The sequence below is a fragment of the Chlamydomonas reinhardtii genome, chromosome 8, assembly GCF_000002595.2.
Source record: "Chlamydomonas reinhardtii strain CC-503 cw92 mt+ chromosome 8, whole genome shotgun sequence".
NCBI classification, from domain to species: Eukaryota; Viridiplantae; Chlorophyta; class Chlorophyceae; order Chlamydomonadales; family Chlamydomonadaceae; genus Chlamydomonas; species Chlamydomonas reinhardtii.
The window spans coordinates 55,497-72,060 of NC_057011.1; the positions used below are offsets into that span (position 1 = coordinate 55,497).

A 16,564-nucleotide genomic window follows, 5' to 3' on the forward strand; every position below is an offset into this window, starting at 1 on the left:
CTCGCCCTGCCCTCACCCTTCCCTAGCTCCTCCCTCGCCCTCGCTCTCCTCTTTCCCTGCCCTCGGCCCGCGCTCGCCCCGCCTTTGCCCAGCGCTTGCCCGGCCCTCGCCCCACCCTCGCCCCGCTCTTAATCTCACTCTCGCCCCTCGCTCGCCAAGCCCTTGCCCACCTCTCACCCTCCCCTCACCCTGCCCTCGCCCTCGCCTTGCCATTGCCCCGTCCCCGCCCGGCTCTCGCCCTGCCATCACCCTTCCTTCGTTCCTCCCTTGTCCTCGCTCTCTTCGTGCCCTGCACTCACCCTGCCTGCGCATAGCTCTTACCCTCGCCCCGCGCTAGCCCTGCCCGTGCCCAGCGCGTGCTCTGCTCCCGCCCTTTCCGCGCGAAGCTCTTACCCTCGCCCCGCCCTCGCCCGCCCTCGCCCCACTTTGCCCCTGCCTGTGCCCCTGCCTTTGCCCCGCCCTCGCCACACGCCCTGTACTCATCCTTCCCTACTGCCTCGCCCTCGCCCGCCCCGTGCCCTGCCCTCGCCCAGCTTTCGCCCTGCCCTCACCCTTCCCTCGCTCCTCCCTCGCCCCTCCCTCTCGCCGTGCCCTGCCCTCGCCCCGCACTCGCCCGGCCCTCACCCTCGCCCCGCCCTCGCCCTGCCCTACCTTTCGCCCTGCCTTCGCCCGGCCGTCACCCTCGCCCCGCCCTCGCACCACCCTCGCCCCGCCTACGCCCCGCCCTCAATCTCGCCCCGCCTTCGCCCAGCCCTTGCCCCGCCCTCACCCTCCCCTCACCCTGCCCTCGCTTTCGCCCTGCCCTTGCCCTGCCCTTGCCCAGCCCTTGCATCCTTCCTGAAAGCTGAGCTACGGCCCCCTCAAGCCAGCTGGACTTGTCCCAAGTTCGTCTGTCATCAGACGGAGACGCCCCGAAATCGCTGAGATTGTTTTGGAAAGACCCTCCAAAATTGCCCACCATGCGGCGACACCCTCCAGAACGGCCCCAGAGCTGGAAGCGCTCATCGCCTTACGAACCTTGGAGTTCAATAAGGTGATAAGCAAGTTGGTATGAGTATGCGTTGTTGTGGTCTTTGGCTTGACGCGACAGCGACGGCGATCAGAGGAGAGACCTCAGATAGTATCACTAGAATAGCGAGAATAGCGCAGCGCAGCTTGAACCAGGAAAACTTGCTCGCAGCCGGTCGGCAAGTCGCGATGGCCGCGGGGCGTGAGCCCACGTCCATATTTCTCAGTATGCTATAGTAAAAGGTATCCTTAAAACATTTCAAAGTTACCTAGGCGAAAAGGCCTGGAATTAGCGAGATGGACCTCACGCGGGACCAGTCCCCAGCGGTCCCATTGGGCCTCTTTCCAGTCGATTTAGTGGCGCCCCCTTTAGAATGCTCCGCCGCAGTACCGCTGCCTTGTGGGATTGCAATAATAACACTAAATATACCAGGAAACAAATCGGGGCGGAGTAAAGCCAAGGTCGGATTTTGCGACCTGGTCGGGGACTGCCTTTCCCAAGGGGTGACACGCGGCAAACACCCAGCAAGCCAACTGACAGGCCTTCGTCGCTATTAGCCTAAAACAACAAGGTTAGCAAGCATTTAGCATCGCAGAGGAAGAAGCCCACTAAAGTCTGCGCCAGGGCAGAGGGCAGGTCCACTCCCATGAAAATTTGGGCGAGTCGTCAAAGTGCGCGTTCGGCCGCGCTAATCTATAGATTTAATACCCATTAGCAAAGTAGTCTATGGCACCCGGGGCTATATCGTGGGCGTTCCTGAGTTCATTCCCGCCTCGTCGCGGGTCGGGGCCGAGCCCATGCTGAGCGTCCGCCCAGCGCCACCGCGCTTGTTTTTACAAATGACGCCCGGCACTGGGTCTTGCAACGATATAAACTACAACTCCTGCGCGCTAGATTGCAAAAACGGGCAAACGTAAGGAAGATGGCGCGCATGCTCTGACAAAATGATGTAGACCAGGGCACAAGTGGTGCTCTGGGGGCAAGCGCCGGCCCTATCTGTCTCCTTATAACATATGGATACTATAACTGGCGCGTGCCGGGGCGTGCGGGCGAGCACAAGGGTCTGCCAAGTAAGTCTCCGGGCTGGGTGCCACGGGCACACAGCTGCCGCGGCGCTTGGCCTTCCCCGAGCTCCCCGACACGTTCCCTTGCCGCGTTGGGCCACGCAACCCGGTTCTGCCTCGTGGCCGACATATTATCGAACACATTTTGTTACATGCATGTTGGCCGCACGCCTTGTCGGTGTATAAACCGCTTAGGCAGGTAGGAACCTCCTCGTCACGCCTCATCAGCTAGCACGCAGCCGCGCGCGCAGCCTGATCTCCCATGCCTCCACGCTAAGCCATTCTTTCTTACGAGTGCATCAATTAATGCTTAATTGTTCATGGAAGAATGCATTTAGCTAGCACTGTGGGCATGCATGCGCATGCGTGCCATCTACACGTACGCTACTACTATGCGCGCGCACGCTTAGCTTGGCGTGGCTGCAACGCCTGCTGCTGCAGAGGCAGCAGGTTGGTGATGTCGCCCAAGCCCGTGCGGGTGCGCCGGGGCTGCTGCTGCTCCTGTTGCTGCATGGTGTAGCCAAAGATTTCCGTCATTGACGTGTCTGGGTCTTCTGTCCGCGTGGCCACTCCGCGCATGGAAGTAGCACCCATGACTGCCGCCGCCTCTGCCACACCCAGCAGTGCGCCTCCTGCCACGGGGCCTCCGTGGTACCAGGTGCCTGCTGTTGCGTTAGCCATTGCTGTATGCTGTGGTACCTGGAAGGCGCTACCTGGCGGCTCCAGGGTTGTGCCGGCAAAGGTACCATCCAAGAAAAAGGGTGCGGCTGGCTGCGTGGGCAGTGCTGATGGCCACATAGGCTGCTGTAGCTGGGAGAAGGCAGAAGGAGCTAGCAGGTTCGTTGCAGGAAGATATGGTAGTGCCTGCTGCATCATACCACCCGCTGCGGTCATAAATGCGCCCCCTTGCTGTGTGTCCGCCAGTGGCAAGAATGCTGAGATGTCAGCGAGTGGATGAATTGCTGTCACTGCTGCTGCTTCCGCTGCTGTCTGCACCGGCAGAGGGGGCGGCTGTAGCAGTGTGACGGCAGGGTTCTTGCGTGGCCTGCCGCGTCCACGCTTCAACGGGGGCGCTGCTGTTTGCAGTGTGTCGTTGTCCGCAGCGGTAGTGGCAGCCATAGCACCGATCATAGGCTCCACGGCTACTGGTGCTGCTGCTTTCTGCTTCTTTGCCTCCTGCGCTGCGCGTGCGGCATCAGCTTTGCGTGCCTCTCGTAGCGCCTGTTGGTCCGCCACGTCTTTATCTGCCATGATCTTCAGGTGCCGCACAAGCGATTGTAGACTGGCGTGTACGTACTTGTCGATCAGTAGCTGCTGCAGCCACCGGAGCTGGTTGTAAGCGAGCATATGTATGACACCGGGTAGGACATCCGAGGCGCGGGTACGCGAAAAACGTGCAGGCCGGGACCGGGCGCGAAACATGCGAATTCCCGCACACGAATTGCGTCCACATATGCGCGCCGTTTGGGCTGCAAACTTGGGCTGCGCCCAACCCATATGCCCTAGATAGAACTTTTGGAGCTGTCGGAATTATATCGGCCAGCCCGGACAAGAGCGGACATCAGCGGTTCCATGCGCGCGCGCCGGGGCAGCTCCAGGACGCGCCAGATTCAGGCACGCCGCGTCTGTGTGCTTGAGAGACCGCATACAACAGATGGGCGGCCGCTGGCATGTGAAAATACGGCCCTACCAGCCAGTCGACATGGTGCGATGCTCCCGCACAAGAACCCTGTCGCGCAATCGCTCGTTATTGCTCTTCCGACCCGGCAAACAAGCCTTACGTGAGGTCTAGTTAGAACTTTTGCGGTCGGGAATTTCTTAGCGGCGCTGCGCTGTGCGCTGCCGGTCCAATCGCCAAACCGCTCGCGGAACTAGTCTCCCCGCTCCCTCGCTGGGCCCGTTAAGAAATTCCCGTCGCGACAGACTGGTCGGTATGGTAGCAAGGATTGCATTATGCCTGGCTGGGGCATCTAATTGCGCGCGCCGAGCACCTGCACGCGACACATGCTCACCGCGCACAGCCAAAGCAGCGCCACAAGTCCGCTCCGAAAGCTAGGGGCTTTCATACGTACTTCCTAAGACTATGATGGTTGTTTGGAACCGATAGGGACAGCTAGGGCCGTGGAAGTCGGCCGGTCGGTCGGTTCAGTCGCGATTGGACATGGTGGGACGCAGGGCGGCGAGTTTAATGCTAGGCCCCGGGGCGGGGACGTTCTAAGTACATGAATGGCCGAAAACCGCGGCCGAAGCAGCAAAGCACGGTGGTCGCCCGGTTTCGGCCCCATCGCGATGGGAGTGGACCTGCCCTCTGCCCTGGTCTGCGCCACTAACAGGATGTTTCCACACGGCGGTCACTTACTAGGTCGGCGAGGGCCTAGTGGTAGTGTAGTGGGCCGCTAGTGGTCGCCGTTTCCTGGGCGTCCACTAGCTCCAAACTTGCAATCAAGTTCAAAAGAGAAGGCCCAACTCTACGATTTTCTGTCTTGTTTGAACATATATCAATAAAGATGGACGAACGTAAACTACTTCTCTTGTGCATGCTGCCTTTGCTGGTGCAAAATATGAGCTTCTTGCTCTTGGACTCTTCAGGAACCAGTGGCGATTTGTCCCATATCTTCAATGCTATCGACATTTTGAACAGAGCTATTACCCTTGTTGAGTCGAACCCGCACAACTTTCGCGTGTATCAGTCGCCATGGTGGGTGGCTCCTCGACCGACCGACCTCTTCAACCACTTCGTTCTGGACGCTTGGCCTGAGGAAATCGCCCCAAGTTAGTGGCGAGTGGAAACATCCTGTAAATGGCTAAAGTCCGCACTGGAAAGAGGCCCATTCCCAAGGAGTCCAGGCTGTGGAAGCATGAGCATGAGCATTTTACATGGGTTCGAGTCCTTGCGGCCTCACTAACTCCAATGAGTCCGGAGGCGCTATGAGAAACAACCAAAAGGCAGAGAATCATGTATCGTCTAAGGATACCAAGCTTCTTTCGCAGCCGCTTCACCGAAACCGCGTACAGGTAGGCAGCCAACTTCTCAACGTTCGTGCCAAGCATTGCTGCCTTCATGTCATTACCAGAGATACCCGCAGCCAACCTAAGGCTTGCGTATTTAATGCAATCCAACAAAACGCGCCCTGCACCTCGACTTCCACACATGGTGTAGGCCGCCCATTCTACACCAGGTGTAGAAATTGCTCAAAGTGCTCGACATAACAGCTGTAGTGCTGAGGGCGAAGCCGAACGCATTGACATGCTTGGCGAAGCTGGGAAGCGCAGCTGAAGGCCTCTTGGCAAGCATTGCTGCTGCGAAGCCCCCACGTAATCGCTAGTGCTGGACGCTGCACTGATGGAGCTGCCGGCGGAACTTGACACGCTGCTCGGTGCAGGCAGCGTGTCCTTAGCCCCGGCCACCCTCCAGGCGCCGCAAGCGCGCCCCGTTGGCGCGCGGAGGCTGTTGAGGGTCAAGCTGTTGAGGGTCACCTGAGCCCCGACGCCGCTGCGCAAGGCGATGAAAGCATCCTGATGCATTTCGTTTTTTAATCTCATAAAATATATCAAAGCCTGTGGTTATTTTTACGCTGTCGCAGCCTGGTGAACTCCTGAGTTTTGCCGGAATTTTGCCCGAGTTTCGGCTGCGTTTCTCGTGAGTTTCCGCCGAGTTTCCGCCGAGTTCCCCTGCGCTCCGCCCGCGCGTGCACACCAGCGACTACAGCGACTCTCATGCACTCCAGCGAGTCCCACCCGCACTGCAGCCCAACCGTCAACTGTGTGAAACCCGTGTGCGCCCAGAGGCAGCTCATGGAAACCGGGTCAGCCCCATGAGTCTCTCTGAGCTTACACGCAGCTCATACACGCAGCTTCCCAGATGGCGCGCGCACAACTATGCACTATTGCACTCCCACCCACGCGACGCGCCAACCGCCAGCTTCCGCCGTGCTCCACCGTACTCAGACGTAGCTTCCCAAACGCGTGCGCGCTCAACTGCCAGCTCCCACTCGCGCGCCTGCCGACTAGCGCAAACTGCCTGTGTGCGTCACTACAGTCAGGTCGCTTCCGAGCCGGGCCGCCGTACAACTACCTGCTCACACTCGCGCAGCTGCCGACTGCCACGCTACCTCCTGTACGGCTGAGGGGGGTGGGGGTGCCGTACACGAGTTAGTTGGGGGTTAGTCGGAGCTGTCCCAGGATGAAGGTTTATCTATTTTTTGTGCGCGCAGGGGGTTCCTCCCCTGGGTCGATCACCCGCAGCTCCGAGTCTGGCTTAGCGCCACGTACGCCGCTTCCGCGCGCTGTTGCCGCCTCAGCATGCCCTGCACAGTGCCAGCCCGCTGGGTCCCCACCCCCCGTGCTGCTGCATATCCGGGTGCACGTGTCGATTGGCGGCGAGTGACGTGACTAGTTTGTTAGCTGCGGGTTAGCACGGACTGTGCACCCCACCCAACCGGCCATGTCCGGATTTGCGGGGATGCCAAAGGCCCCCAACATAGAGGCGTGTGCTTAGTAGGCGCCCGCGTCAAGGTGGCTGGGTTGATAACGACCCGGGATCAGCCCTTTTCCTGCCATAAGGCAGCCACCTCCTTGTTTGCGCACTTGCCTCTAGCTAACTACACACGCCAAACTCATACCCCAAACTACTGAAGGTGCCAGGCAGAGTAGCTGCAGCGCGTGTAAAGCACTGCTAGCGCAAGCAGCCGAACCATATCTCCAACATGGGTGACGGTCGCGTGGCCAGTTACGGCACGGCACTAAGGCGTCACCGCGTTAGCCGGGCTCGAAGTCGTAAGTTGACTCGTGCGCGCCGCTACTGTTCGGGGACGTGTTTACCGTATGCCTTGTGGGACGCGAGCGCAATAAGACTCACCGCATACGGGCAAGACGAATAGCAGGATTGCACGTGTGTACGAGGACAGCTCAGCCAGGACTGGCCAGGACCGTATGGGGGCACTACTGGGGCGCCTGACAAAGCCCCAAACACCGCCCTGCACTGCTGCACAGCCAGCCAGTACCGTCCATCTGTGTCTACGAACACGCCTTCCCAATGTCGCACCCCCGCAAGACCGCGACCCGATCCCTTAGCCCCACACGGCTGTGCTACTCCATGGTGGATTGGAGTTCGCCCGTGGTCGTGTTCAGATGGTTTCTGCGTGCATACATGCGCAGATTATCCCCTCGTACACTCACATCGACCGGTCTCCCCCACATGAGCCGCACCCCCGGCCCATCACACAGCACGCCTGGCCCCCAGCGGTGCGGCCATCTGGCTGCCCACACACGCACACACACATACACACACACACACACACATCCAGATGTTTACGCGCTGCCGCTGCATCTCGCCACCACTAGTGTGCGCCGCTGCAGTGCTCTCAGTGGGCCACTGCCGCCTGCGCCTGCGCCTCCTCCGCCGCCGCGGCCTCCACTAGTGCGAACACGGGGTCGGTGGTGATGCCGCAGTCGTTGCCCTTGCGGGTGATGCGAGCGTAGCTGGAGAGTGGGAGGAGGGTGGGGGGGGGGGGGGGGTAGAGGGCCAGAGAGGGAAAGGAGGAGGGGATGAGGGGGAGGCGGCGCAGGAGGACGAGGGGAGATTGACTAAAATATTGAAGATGGGGAGCAAGAAAGGCAGTCGAGGGGACTCCATCTGCCGCCCAGCTACCCGCAAATACGTACACACACGCCCTTGCCCCCGCGCAACTGCCGGCCCACCACACTCACCCGTCCATGCCCCAGTACTTGCTCCACGAGTTCTTGATCAGCCAGTAGTCCACTCCCTGGGCCGTGGTGCCGTACCCCACCAGCAACACCACGTGGTCCATGGAGTCAGGGTCCTGCAGGGTGAACGGGAGGTAGGGGAGGGGCGAGGGGCGCGGCGTTGACAGGAGGGGGGGCAGGAAGACGGCAGGAAGACGTGTTTTGCAGAACTACAAACCAAGTAACCAACACCGGGGCGCGGTCTGCAATGTAAATCAGAACCTGCGGTGCTAAGAGCAATCTCGAGGAGGCTGATGGAATGCGGCCGAGTCCACAGCCTCCCCCGCCGGGCCCCGTCCCACCCCACTGCCCACCTCGCCGCACTCCTCGTTGTGGTAGACGCCCTCGGAGTAGAACTGCGGCAGGGGAGCGGAGGGGGGAGGCGCAGCTCATTCCCATACCTGCCAAGCGAAGACAGGGAGGCAGGCAGGTCAGGGGAGGCCTCCGTGTCCTCACCTTGAAGGGCACTCGCGCTGCGTTCATGAGCACCGCCACGGGGCCGTGCAGGTATACAGCCTCCATCAGGGCGGACTCATCTGGGGGGTGGGTCCAGAAGGTAGTTCGGAGGGGGTTAGGGGTAAAAGGGGGAGCAATGCCGTACCGATCACTGAGCGGTCCCCAGCCCCAAGACCTAATGAGGCGAGCTCCAACCCCCACAATTCAGCCCCAGCCCCCCAGCTCCAGCCGCTCACCGCGTGGCGGCACGTTGACAAAGTCAGAGAAGCGCGCAACCAGAGGCGCCGCCGCTTTATTGCCACCCTTGCTCTTGCCGCCGATCTTGGCCGAAAAGCTGGCCGCAGACTTGGTGGCGGCTGTCGCGGCTGTTGCTGCTGCTGTGGTCCAGTTGGCGTCGGGTGTGGGCGTGGGCCCCCTGCACCAGCTGTTCTGGGCCAGGTAGGGGTAGTCGGCCTCCTGCGCAATGCCGCCGCCGTCAATGACGTAGGCCAGGGTGGGCTCTATGTAGCCGCCCATGCAGCCGTCGTTGCCGTAGTCCCAGGCGCAGTCCACCAGCTGCTGCTCGGACAGGGACAGAGACTGGCCTGTGTGTGTGTGTGTGGGGGGGGGGGGGGGACGATTGCCCGTGTGCAGGGTAGAGGGAGCAACAGGCATAGGTGAATGAGGTCAGGCGCTGTCTTGTGGTGATGGCACCGGGCATGTGGAGGCTGAGTTGCGAGTGCCCGGCGCCCTAACCCTCGCCTCCACTTCCACCACCACCACACACGCACACACACACGCGACCCGGCTGCTCACCAGTGGCCTTCCACCAGGCGCCCTGCAGCGCGCCCACCACGCCGAACGCCTGTGCAGCGCGGGAAGGCGAGGGCGGCGGGTTGAGGCGCGGAACAGGGCGGCGGTCAGGATGCGGCAGGTGGAAGCAGCCTGGCGGGATGGGGCTCCGGATGAGGGGGCCCGAGCATATACCCCTCCATACCCCCTACCCCTACCCCTCATGAATGGTGAGACACCCCCCCCCCCCCGCCCCCTGCCCCCGCCGCCCCCCGCCTCACCCAGCAGCTGCCGCAGGACACCTGGTCCTTCACCCCCGGCCCGTCCGCGCCACTGCCGCGCCAGTCCACCTCCGCCGGCAGCTCGCCGTCGGACAGCCGCCGGCGGTACACACGACCCAGAGCCCGACCACCACCGACCGCCCGCCGCTGCCGCCACAGCTGCTTGGCCGCCGTCAGGCCGCTACTGCCGGTGCTGCTGCCACTGCGGCTACTGCGGCTGCCCAGCCCCAGCGAGGTGGCTGCCCACTGGTCGTGGCTCATGTGCGCAAAGTGGTTGAGCGACAGCCGGTAGCGGGGGGAGGCAGGGGAGGGGGCGGCGCCCTCCAGCTGCCCCGCCAGTGTGTTGTGCGCCTCCACCAGCGCCGCATTGCGCTGCCAGGCCGAGGTGGCGGCCGCCTGCAGCGCCGCCAGCGCCTCGGAGGGGGTGGGGGCGGCTGCGGGGGGGGGGGGGATTGCAAGGATTGGTACAGAGAAGTGTAGCGAAGTAGACAGCAGGGGAGGGGAGCGAGGCGGCGGGACGCAAGTTAGGACTGGATGTTGCTGGAGCAGGTGCACAAGAGTCGTGAGCACGTGCGGGGAAACGTTGGGCTGCATTGAGTATGGGGAAGTACCAGTTATAGCAAGCACGCACAGGGATCAAACTAATCCACCGCTCCACACACCCAAATGACCCACACCCGCTCACCGCCGCCCATGCGCACTGCCGGCAGCAGCATTGCCAGCTGTGCGGCCAGCCCAGAGCCCAGAGCGCCCGCCCGCCGCCCCTCCGCCGCCTCCGCCGCCTCCTTGCATGCCGGCGGCAGCTCGAATGCGGCTGCCGGGGGCGGCCGCGGCTTGAAGCGGGTGAACTCCACAATGTACTCGTCAAAGTGGGAGCCTGTGGGGGGCGGGGAAGAGGTGCGGGAGGTGGGGGACCGCGGGAGGTGGGGAACCGGGTACCCAACCCGGCCCCTGCTTGGGCGACTACACCGCACCACACCACACGCCCCCTTGTCTGTGCACACGCCCCCTCCCCCACCCTACCCCCCACCCACCCGTGAGCACGTTGACCCCCAGCATGTGGAACCTCAGCGGCCAGCCGTTGGGCGCGGTGTAGAAGGCGTAGGCGGCGGTCTTGTCGCCGTGCCGCTCCGACAGCTGTTGCGTGTGGGGAGGAGGAGTGGAGTGGAGTGGCGAGGCCGGTGAGCACCGCACTCGGCACCGCGCAAGCACCGCTCGCAAACCGCACCTGCCGCCCCGCGCGACCTGCCACTCCCACACGCCCACTCACCCCGCCCCCACTGCCCCCACTGCCGCCCACTCACCTGCCACACCAGCGCCTGGGCATTGCCCACCTGGGCCGTGCCCGCGTACGTCCAGCCGCGGATGTCGGGCAGGGGCTGGGAGGGGGAGGGGGAGAGTGGAGATTCAAGAGTCGGCATGCGTAGATGCATGGTCAAACCACACCGGCACTTGCACCATGCTCCAGCGCGCCCGCCCCTCAAGTGCCGCCACGTCCCTGCCAACGCCACGCCACCGCCACGCCACCGCCACGCCACCTCACTTACCGCGGCGGCGCCTCCATCTCCCAGCAGCCCGCCCAGCAGTGTGGGTCCGCTGGTGCCGTTGGTGAAGTCGCAGGCGGTCACGTTGATCCGCGGATACAGGTTCCAGGAAATACCCTGGAGCGGGGGTTGAGCGGGAGTGGAGGGTTTCACGAAGTGAGCACTGCCAGGAGCACACTCAACACCAGCGCTGCCGTCCGCGCCTGCGCAACCACGTCCGCGCTAGCACCACCGAGTTGTCCGACCACCTCTGATCGTAAATGGTGAAAGCATGCTCCAGCTTGGGATTTTGAGTGATGTCCCCCCGCCCCCCGCCCCCAACCCCCCACCTTCTTGCTGTCGTATCCGCTGCTGTCCAGTCCGCCGTACACATCCAGCCGGTAGCGCTGCCAGGGGCCGTCCCACCACACGTGGACAGGGTAGCTGGGGGCAGCAGCAGCAATGTGGAAGGGAAGAGGGAAGGGGGGGTTGAGACAGTGGGGATGCCATGGGAGTCGGGCCGAGAGTGGCACGTGGGGGAAGCTGAGCCAGGCCAATTTGAGTTGGCCAGCAGATACCTCGGATGAGCGCACCTGAGGCCACCTGGCTGCAGTGCTTGCAGATAGGGCAGGCTGACCGTGTACTCCATCTGCACAAGGGGCACAGGCCGAGATTGCCGGAGAAATGGAGGGAGGAGAACTAGGGTTCTGGCACAGCATGCACACATGGCAGCCGATATATGATGGACATGGTTATTAGCTGCAAGCTCACCTCAAATGCCGGGGGCCACTCGGGGGCCACCGGGTTGGCTCCAATTGTCTTCGTGAGCGACGCAAGGCGAGAAGCACTCGCGCTGCACGCGAATAATGCCATACACACCACTGCCAGCCATCCGAGGCGCAGGCGCGCCATTTCTGCGTCTGTTGCGCCTTGTCCAACTTTCCGGAAGTAAACAAGCTCGCGTGCGCGCTCCACGAAGTCTATTGTATGCTGGCGCTCTTCGTTTGGTCTTCTAAAGCTTTTAGGCAGTCAACAAGTTCTGAGTTGAGCCTTGAGGTTACTAGGTTAGCGGATTTGCATGAGGTTGGGCCCATGGGCCGGCGCGCGGAAAGTAGAAAAGTGCTATTGCTAAATTTCGTCATTCTCGCTAAATAACGATTTATAAGTCTGTCCTGGTCTTTGGTCACCTGCCTCGAGCTCTGGGCAGACGCACGACTCCATACATCGGCTCGCCCCGAGAGATTGGACATCCTGGGGCCACGCGCACCGCATTTCGGATGCCGCAGCTGCTGGTTTGCTCGTGCAGCTGTGATTGAGCGCGGCACTGTGAGTCTCAAGTCTGCGAGGCCACAGTGACGGGGCGGTCAAGGGCGTTGCTGCAGGCGCGCACACCGTCGTGCCTTTCCCCTGCGCCGCTGTGCCGTCCCCACGCCTCCTCACCTGAGTGCGAAGAAACCTTCTTGGTGCCGGTGCGACCAGGGGTGTGTACGTCTGTCGTGAGGAGGGCAGTCCACAGCTGGCCTCGGCACGTTGGGTTGAGAGGCCCCTTGGGCGGCCCCCTCATAACGTTCCCCCTTGTTCATGGTCCTGAGCAAGGTTGATCTAGCTCCTGCATCGTTCACTGACTGATGCGTTCGATTGGTGTTACGCCTTTTGACCATGGCATCCACTCATGTACGTTCTCCATGAAACCCCACAGGCTGATGGGCGCCTGACCGGCCGCAGCCCCCCACCGCCCCCACCCGGGTGGTCGTCAGCCCAGCGCGGCCATGCAGGGCCTGCAGCAGCAGCCGCAGCAGCAGCAGCCGCCAGGGCCCATGCAGGGGGCCGCCCCGGGCTACTGCGGCAGCGGCGGCGGCGCCACCGCCGCACCAGCTGTGTCGGCGGCATCATGGCTGCGTGAAGGGGTGGCGGCGACGGCGGCGGCGGGTCAGCCCCACAAGCAGCAGCAGGAGCAACACCTGCACCGTTACCAGCGACGTCACCCGGACTGCTATGCAGCTGTCGACCCACCGCCGCAGCTGCAGCCGCAGCCATGGCAGCCGTGTCAGTTGCCTGTGTCTTCATCAACACCGGCATCCCCCCCGCAGCCGCAGCTGCAGTCGCCGTGGCGCCCTCCACTGCAGCCTGCAGGCCCCCGCGGCCACCACCAGCACCACCACCACCTCCAGCGCTCACGCCAGCTCCCGCAGCACCAACAGCACCAACAGCGTTACCCCCAGCACCCGGCTTACCGCATCAACCACCTGACCCAGCGCTCTCCGCTCGCTCCACTGAGCCCCCTCCACCCCAACCCGCACCAGCAGCCACGCCCCCACCAGCCGCTGACTGCCCACCGGAGCCGGCCCGCCAGCAGCAGCAGCTGCGGCAGCCTCAGCGGCGCCGCCGACCCTAGCTCACTGGCCCACACCCGCCTGCCGCTGCCGCTGCCGCCCACACCAGCACCAGCGCCCACAGCGCACGGCCCCCTCTCCTGCCCCAGTGTGGCACGACTCCCGCCCACTCTACAGGTGTCAACCCCGCCACCACCACCGCTGCCACCACCGCTGCCGCTACCACCACAACCGCAGCCGCCACCACCGCTGCCGCCACCGCCACCGCCACCGGCACCGCTGGCGCCGCCACCACCGCTGCCGCCACCCAGCAGGACACAGCAAACTACCGCAGCGGGACTGCTCAGCCTCAGGCGGCGCCCGCACCAGCCACAGCTCCAGCCGCCGGTAAGGCACTGCTGCTGGGGCGGTACAGGGACGTGCTGCGTGTCATTGCTGGTAGTAGCGGTATGCAGCCAGGCCTTGCATGCACGCCTTGGAACTCACCGCCTGCATGCGTGCGTGCATCTAGGTAGCTCCAGGCCCGACATCCGCGACATGTATGTATCCATGACTGCCAACCGCCCTGACCACTCCCGCCCACCGACCACCCCCTGATAACTCCCACTTCGGCCCCCGCTGGGTCCTGCCACGCCGCACACACGCACACACACACACACACACACACACACACACACACACGCACGCAGGCGCTCCTGGCTGGCTGCAAGCGCCCCCGCACGCCGCCGCCATCCCCCCTGCCACTGCCGCCGCCACTGCAAGTGCCTCAAGCCCCCCCAGCTCCAACACCACTGCCCGGCAGCAACGCAAGGGAGCCCGCCGCTGCTGCCGCCGCTGATGCCGGCGCCAGCGCCAGCGCCGGTGCCAGCCTGCCCGCTGTGCCTGTGGACGGCGATGGCGGTGACGGAGGTGGTCGCGCGAAGCGGAGGGCCCTGGAGGCGTCGTCGCAGGAGCAACCCCAGCTGCGGGAAGCACTGCCGCCGCCGCCACTACCTGGCTCTAGCCGGCATTGCGCCGGACCCGCACAGGTGGCGGCGGCGGCGGCGGCGGTGAGGCGGGCGGTGGGCGCTGCAGCGCGGCCCCGGGGGCGTGACGGCAGAGGCGCCGCCGGCAGCAGCAGCAACCGCTCCGGGGGCGCCTCCAGCAGCCGCAGCCGCAATGCCGGAGCTGTCATTCGTAGTGGCGGAGCCAGCGGCCCAAGCGGCGGCCCAGCCTCAGTAATGCAGGCGGTGGCGAAGGGGCGGGAGACGGCCAATCAGCAGCAGCAGCAGCAGCCGTACTTCCACTGCCTTAGCTGTGGTCGCTACTGCTTCTGCCGACACTGCCACCAGAGCCCACCAGAAGCCAAGCGGCAGCGGCTTCAGCTGCCGGGCCAGAGGCAGGCCGCCGCCGCCGGTTGTGCAGGTGGCAGCGGCAGCGGCGCTTCCGGCCCGGCCCAGCAGCAGCAACAGGAGCTGCAGCGGATGCAGGCGCCACCGCTGGCGCCGCCTCAAGCCCAGCAGCAGCAGCAGAAGCAGCAGCTGCAGCAGCAGCATTCCTTGCCAGCAGCCCCTGCCCTGCCGGCACCGGCATCGGCACCGGCACCGCATCCTGCCATCATCACGGCCATCACTGCCGCCGAGGCCCAAGCCGCTGACGTTGCCCAGACACAGCCGCCGCCCCTTGGCGCCGCCACTGGCGCCTGTGCCGCTGCCGCCACTGCCTCTATTGCTGCTGCTGTTGCTGGCCCTGCTGCGCCGCAGGCTGCAGCTGCGCCATGCCCACCGCTGCCGCAACTGCAACTGCCGCTGCATGTGCGGGTGCGTGCAGTGCTCAGCGCCACTGCGGCACGGATGCGGCATGCGGCTGCAGCAGGGGGCGGCAACGGCGGCAGCGGCGGCGGCAATGGTGGCGGCGGTGGTGGCGGCGGCGGGGGCCCGTACCCAGAAGCGAGGGCACGAAGGCCGCTGCTGCCAGGCACCGCCGTCGTGGCACCAGCAGTGGTGGCAGTGGCAGCAGCAGCAGCAGCAGAAGACGCCGCCGTAGCGCCAGTGGCAGCAGCAGCAGCAGCAGCAGCACAGGCAGCAGTGCCGCGGGAGGAGGGCGGCGCACTGCAGCGGCACGCTGAGGCGAGGGCTGAGGAGAAGGAGGAGGGGGAGGTCGAGGAGGGCGAGGCCAGCGATGAGGTTGAGGAGGGCGAGGTGCAGCTCAACAGCATACCCGCCGCCGCACCTGCCGTCACACCTGCGGTACTGCTGGCGGGCTGTGGCACCGACTCACGCAGCAGCCCCGCGCCCGGACCCTCGCCGCCGCCTCCTTCCAGTGTCGCGGACGGACCCGGCGGCCCTAGCCCCTGCAGCTCAGGCGGCACGGCGGGCGGGGCGCACCCGGAGGCGGCTGCGGCTGCTGGTGCGGCACCTGCGGGCGCCGCCGCGGCCCTGGCCCCAGAGGCGGCGCCGCGGGCAGTCCCCTCGGGGGCAGCGCCCGAGGCGGTGGGGCATGAGACGGGGGCGGCGGCGCCTGGGCCCAGCAGTACGGGGCCAGAGCCGGGGTCAGGGCCAGGCGGCGGTGGGGTCGGGGCCCAGGGCCCGGGGCACACCCCACCACCCGGTGACGTGCCCTGCCCCCAGCCCTGCCCTGAGCCCTGCCCCAACCCGTGCCCGCCGCACCCCCAGCAGCCCCGCCCGCACCTGCACCGCCATGCGGCTCTGGAGGCGGCACTGGCCGCGGACCTCCGGGCTCTGGCGGCGCGGCAGGCGGCGGGGCTGGCGGCGCTGGGGCAGCGGCTGGTGGGGCGGGCGAGGTAGAGGAAGGCGGGGGCGCGGGTGGGGGCCTGCAGTAACTTTTGTCTGCAGTGGTTGTCTCCAGTGATTGCGATGAGTGGTTGCGAGGTAATGGTGGTAATGATGGTAGTTGTGGGGTATTTCAAGCAGTAGTAGATGTTTGATCACGCGCCAGCAGCGGGACACACCAAAGTCGGGATCGTGGTGTTACTCTTTTCGGGCCGGTGCAGGGCTGTACTGCAATCCTGGTTTTCCATCAATCGGGCGCAGCAAATGTCCCGCTGCCAGGAGCGCGCTTGGCAAAGTCGGGTTTTGGTTTGCGTGATTCAAATGTGTCGGACTCGTGCAGTGGGTCGGGGGGTGTCCCACGGGCCGCCGCCGGCCGCCTCCGCCGCCCAATGTGGTTGACCGGGTCGGCGCAGCTGGTGAGAACGCCCGTCGGTCCGTGGACTTGTTTGGGCTCCAGGATATAACGCCCCTGAGACATGACTACGACCTGCAGCACCTGTCCAGCACCACACGACCAGCAGCACACGTCCCAGGCGCCCACGCCCACTGCCAACGCACACGCCCACCGCCTCGGAGCCTCGCCTGCTGCTCACTGCGCCGCCGGGCTCATC

At 64.6% G+C, this 16,564-nt stretch overlaps 3 protein-coding genes across 3 annotated transcripts; 1 reads left to right on the forward strand and 2 right to left on the reverse strand.

Annotated features, from left to right (window-relative positions):
• Positions 1-1,830: 1,830 nt before the first annotated feature.
• CHLRE_08g358521v5 (uncharacterized protein) lies at positions 1,831-4,139 on the reverse strand. The gene has a single exon (XM_043064710.1). It carries the CDS (start codon positions 3,418-3,420, stop codon positions 2,464-2,466), a length of 957 nt encoding a protein of 318 aa, XP_042921711.1. The 5' UTR covers positions 3,421-4,139; the 3' UTR covers positions 1,831-2,463.
• A 1,753-nt stretch (positions 4,140-5,892) lies between these two features.
• Positions 5,893-11,889, reverse strand: CHLRE_08g358522v5 (uncharacterized protein). Its single transcript, XM_001703665.2, has 14 exons — positions 11,621-11,889; positions 11,443-11,498; positions 11,200-11,293; positions 10,874-10,987; positions 10,631-10,705; positions 10,361-10,463; positions 10,012-10,203; positions 9,327-9,760; positions 9,070-9,118; positions 8,511-8,858; positions 8,275-8,354; positions 8,133-8,174; positions 7,783-7,895; positions 5,893-7,554 (listed from the first exon to the last, which is right to left on the reverse strand). The coding sequence occupies exons 1-14, from the start codon at positions 11,759-11,761 to the stop codon at positions 7,437-7,439; spliced, it is 1,959 nt and encodes a 652-aa protein (XP_001703717.1). The 5' UTR covers positions 11,762-11,889; the 3' UTR covers positions 5,893-7,436.
• Positions 11,890-12,009: 120 nt separating this feature from the next.
• On the forward strand, positions 12,010-16,431 carry CHLRE_08g358523v5 (uncharacterized protein). Its single transcript, XM_043064711.1, has 3 exons — positions 12,010-12,318; positions 12,549-13,569; positions 13,872-16,431. Exons 2-3 carry the CDS (start codon positions 12,619-12,621, stop codon positions 15,966-15,968), a joined length of 3,048 nt encoding a protein of 1,015 aa, XP_042921712.1. The 5' UTR covers positions 12,010-12,318; positions 12,549-12,618; the 3' UTR covers positions 15,969-16,431.
• The last annotated feature ends 133 nt before the right edge of the window (positions 16,432-16,564 follow it).

Bases quoted from the DNA above. Each gene is read 5' to 3' on its own strand.
- CHLRE_08g358521v5 (XM_043064710.1), bottom strand. From the start codon at position 3,420: ATGCTCGCTTACAACCAGCTCCGGTGGCTGCAGCAGCTACTGATCGAC.
- CHLRE_08g358523v5 (XM_043064711.1), top strand. From the start codon at position 12,619: ATGCAGGGCCTGCAGCAGCAGCCGCAGCAGCAGCAGCCGCCAGGGCCC. The intron at 13,570-13,871 runs GTAAGGCACTGC...ACACGCACGCAG, and splicing joins AGCCACAGCTCCAGCCGCCG to GCGCTCCTGGCTGGCTGCAA.
- CHLRE_08g358522v5 (XM_001703665.2), bottom strand. From the start codon at position 11,761: ATGGCGCGCCTGCGCCTCGGATGGCTGGCAGTGGTGTGTATGGCATTA. The intron at 11,499-11,620 runs GTGAGCTTGCAG...CCCCTTGTGCAG, and splicing joins AGTGGCCCCCGGCATTTGAG to ATGGAGTACACGGTCAGCCT. The intron at 10,464-10,630 runs GTGAGTGGGCGG...CACACGCAACAG, and splicing joins CCCAGGCGCTGGTGTGGCAG to CTGTCGGAGCGGCACGGCGA.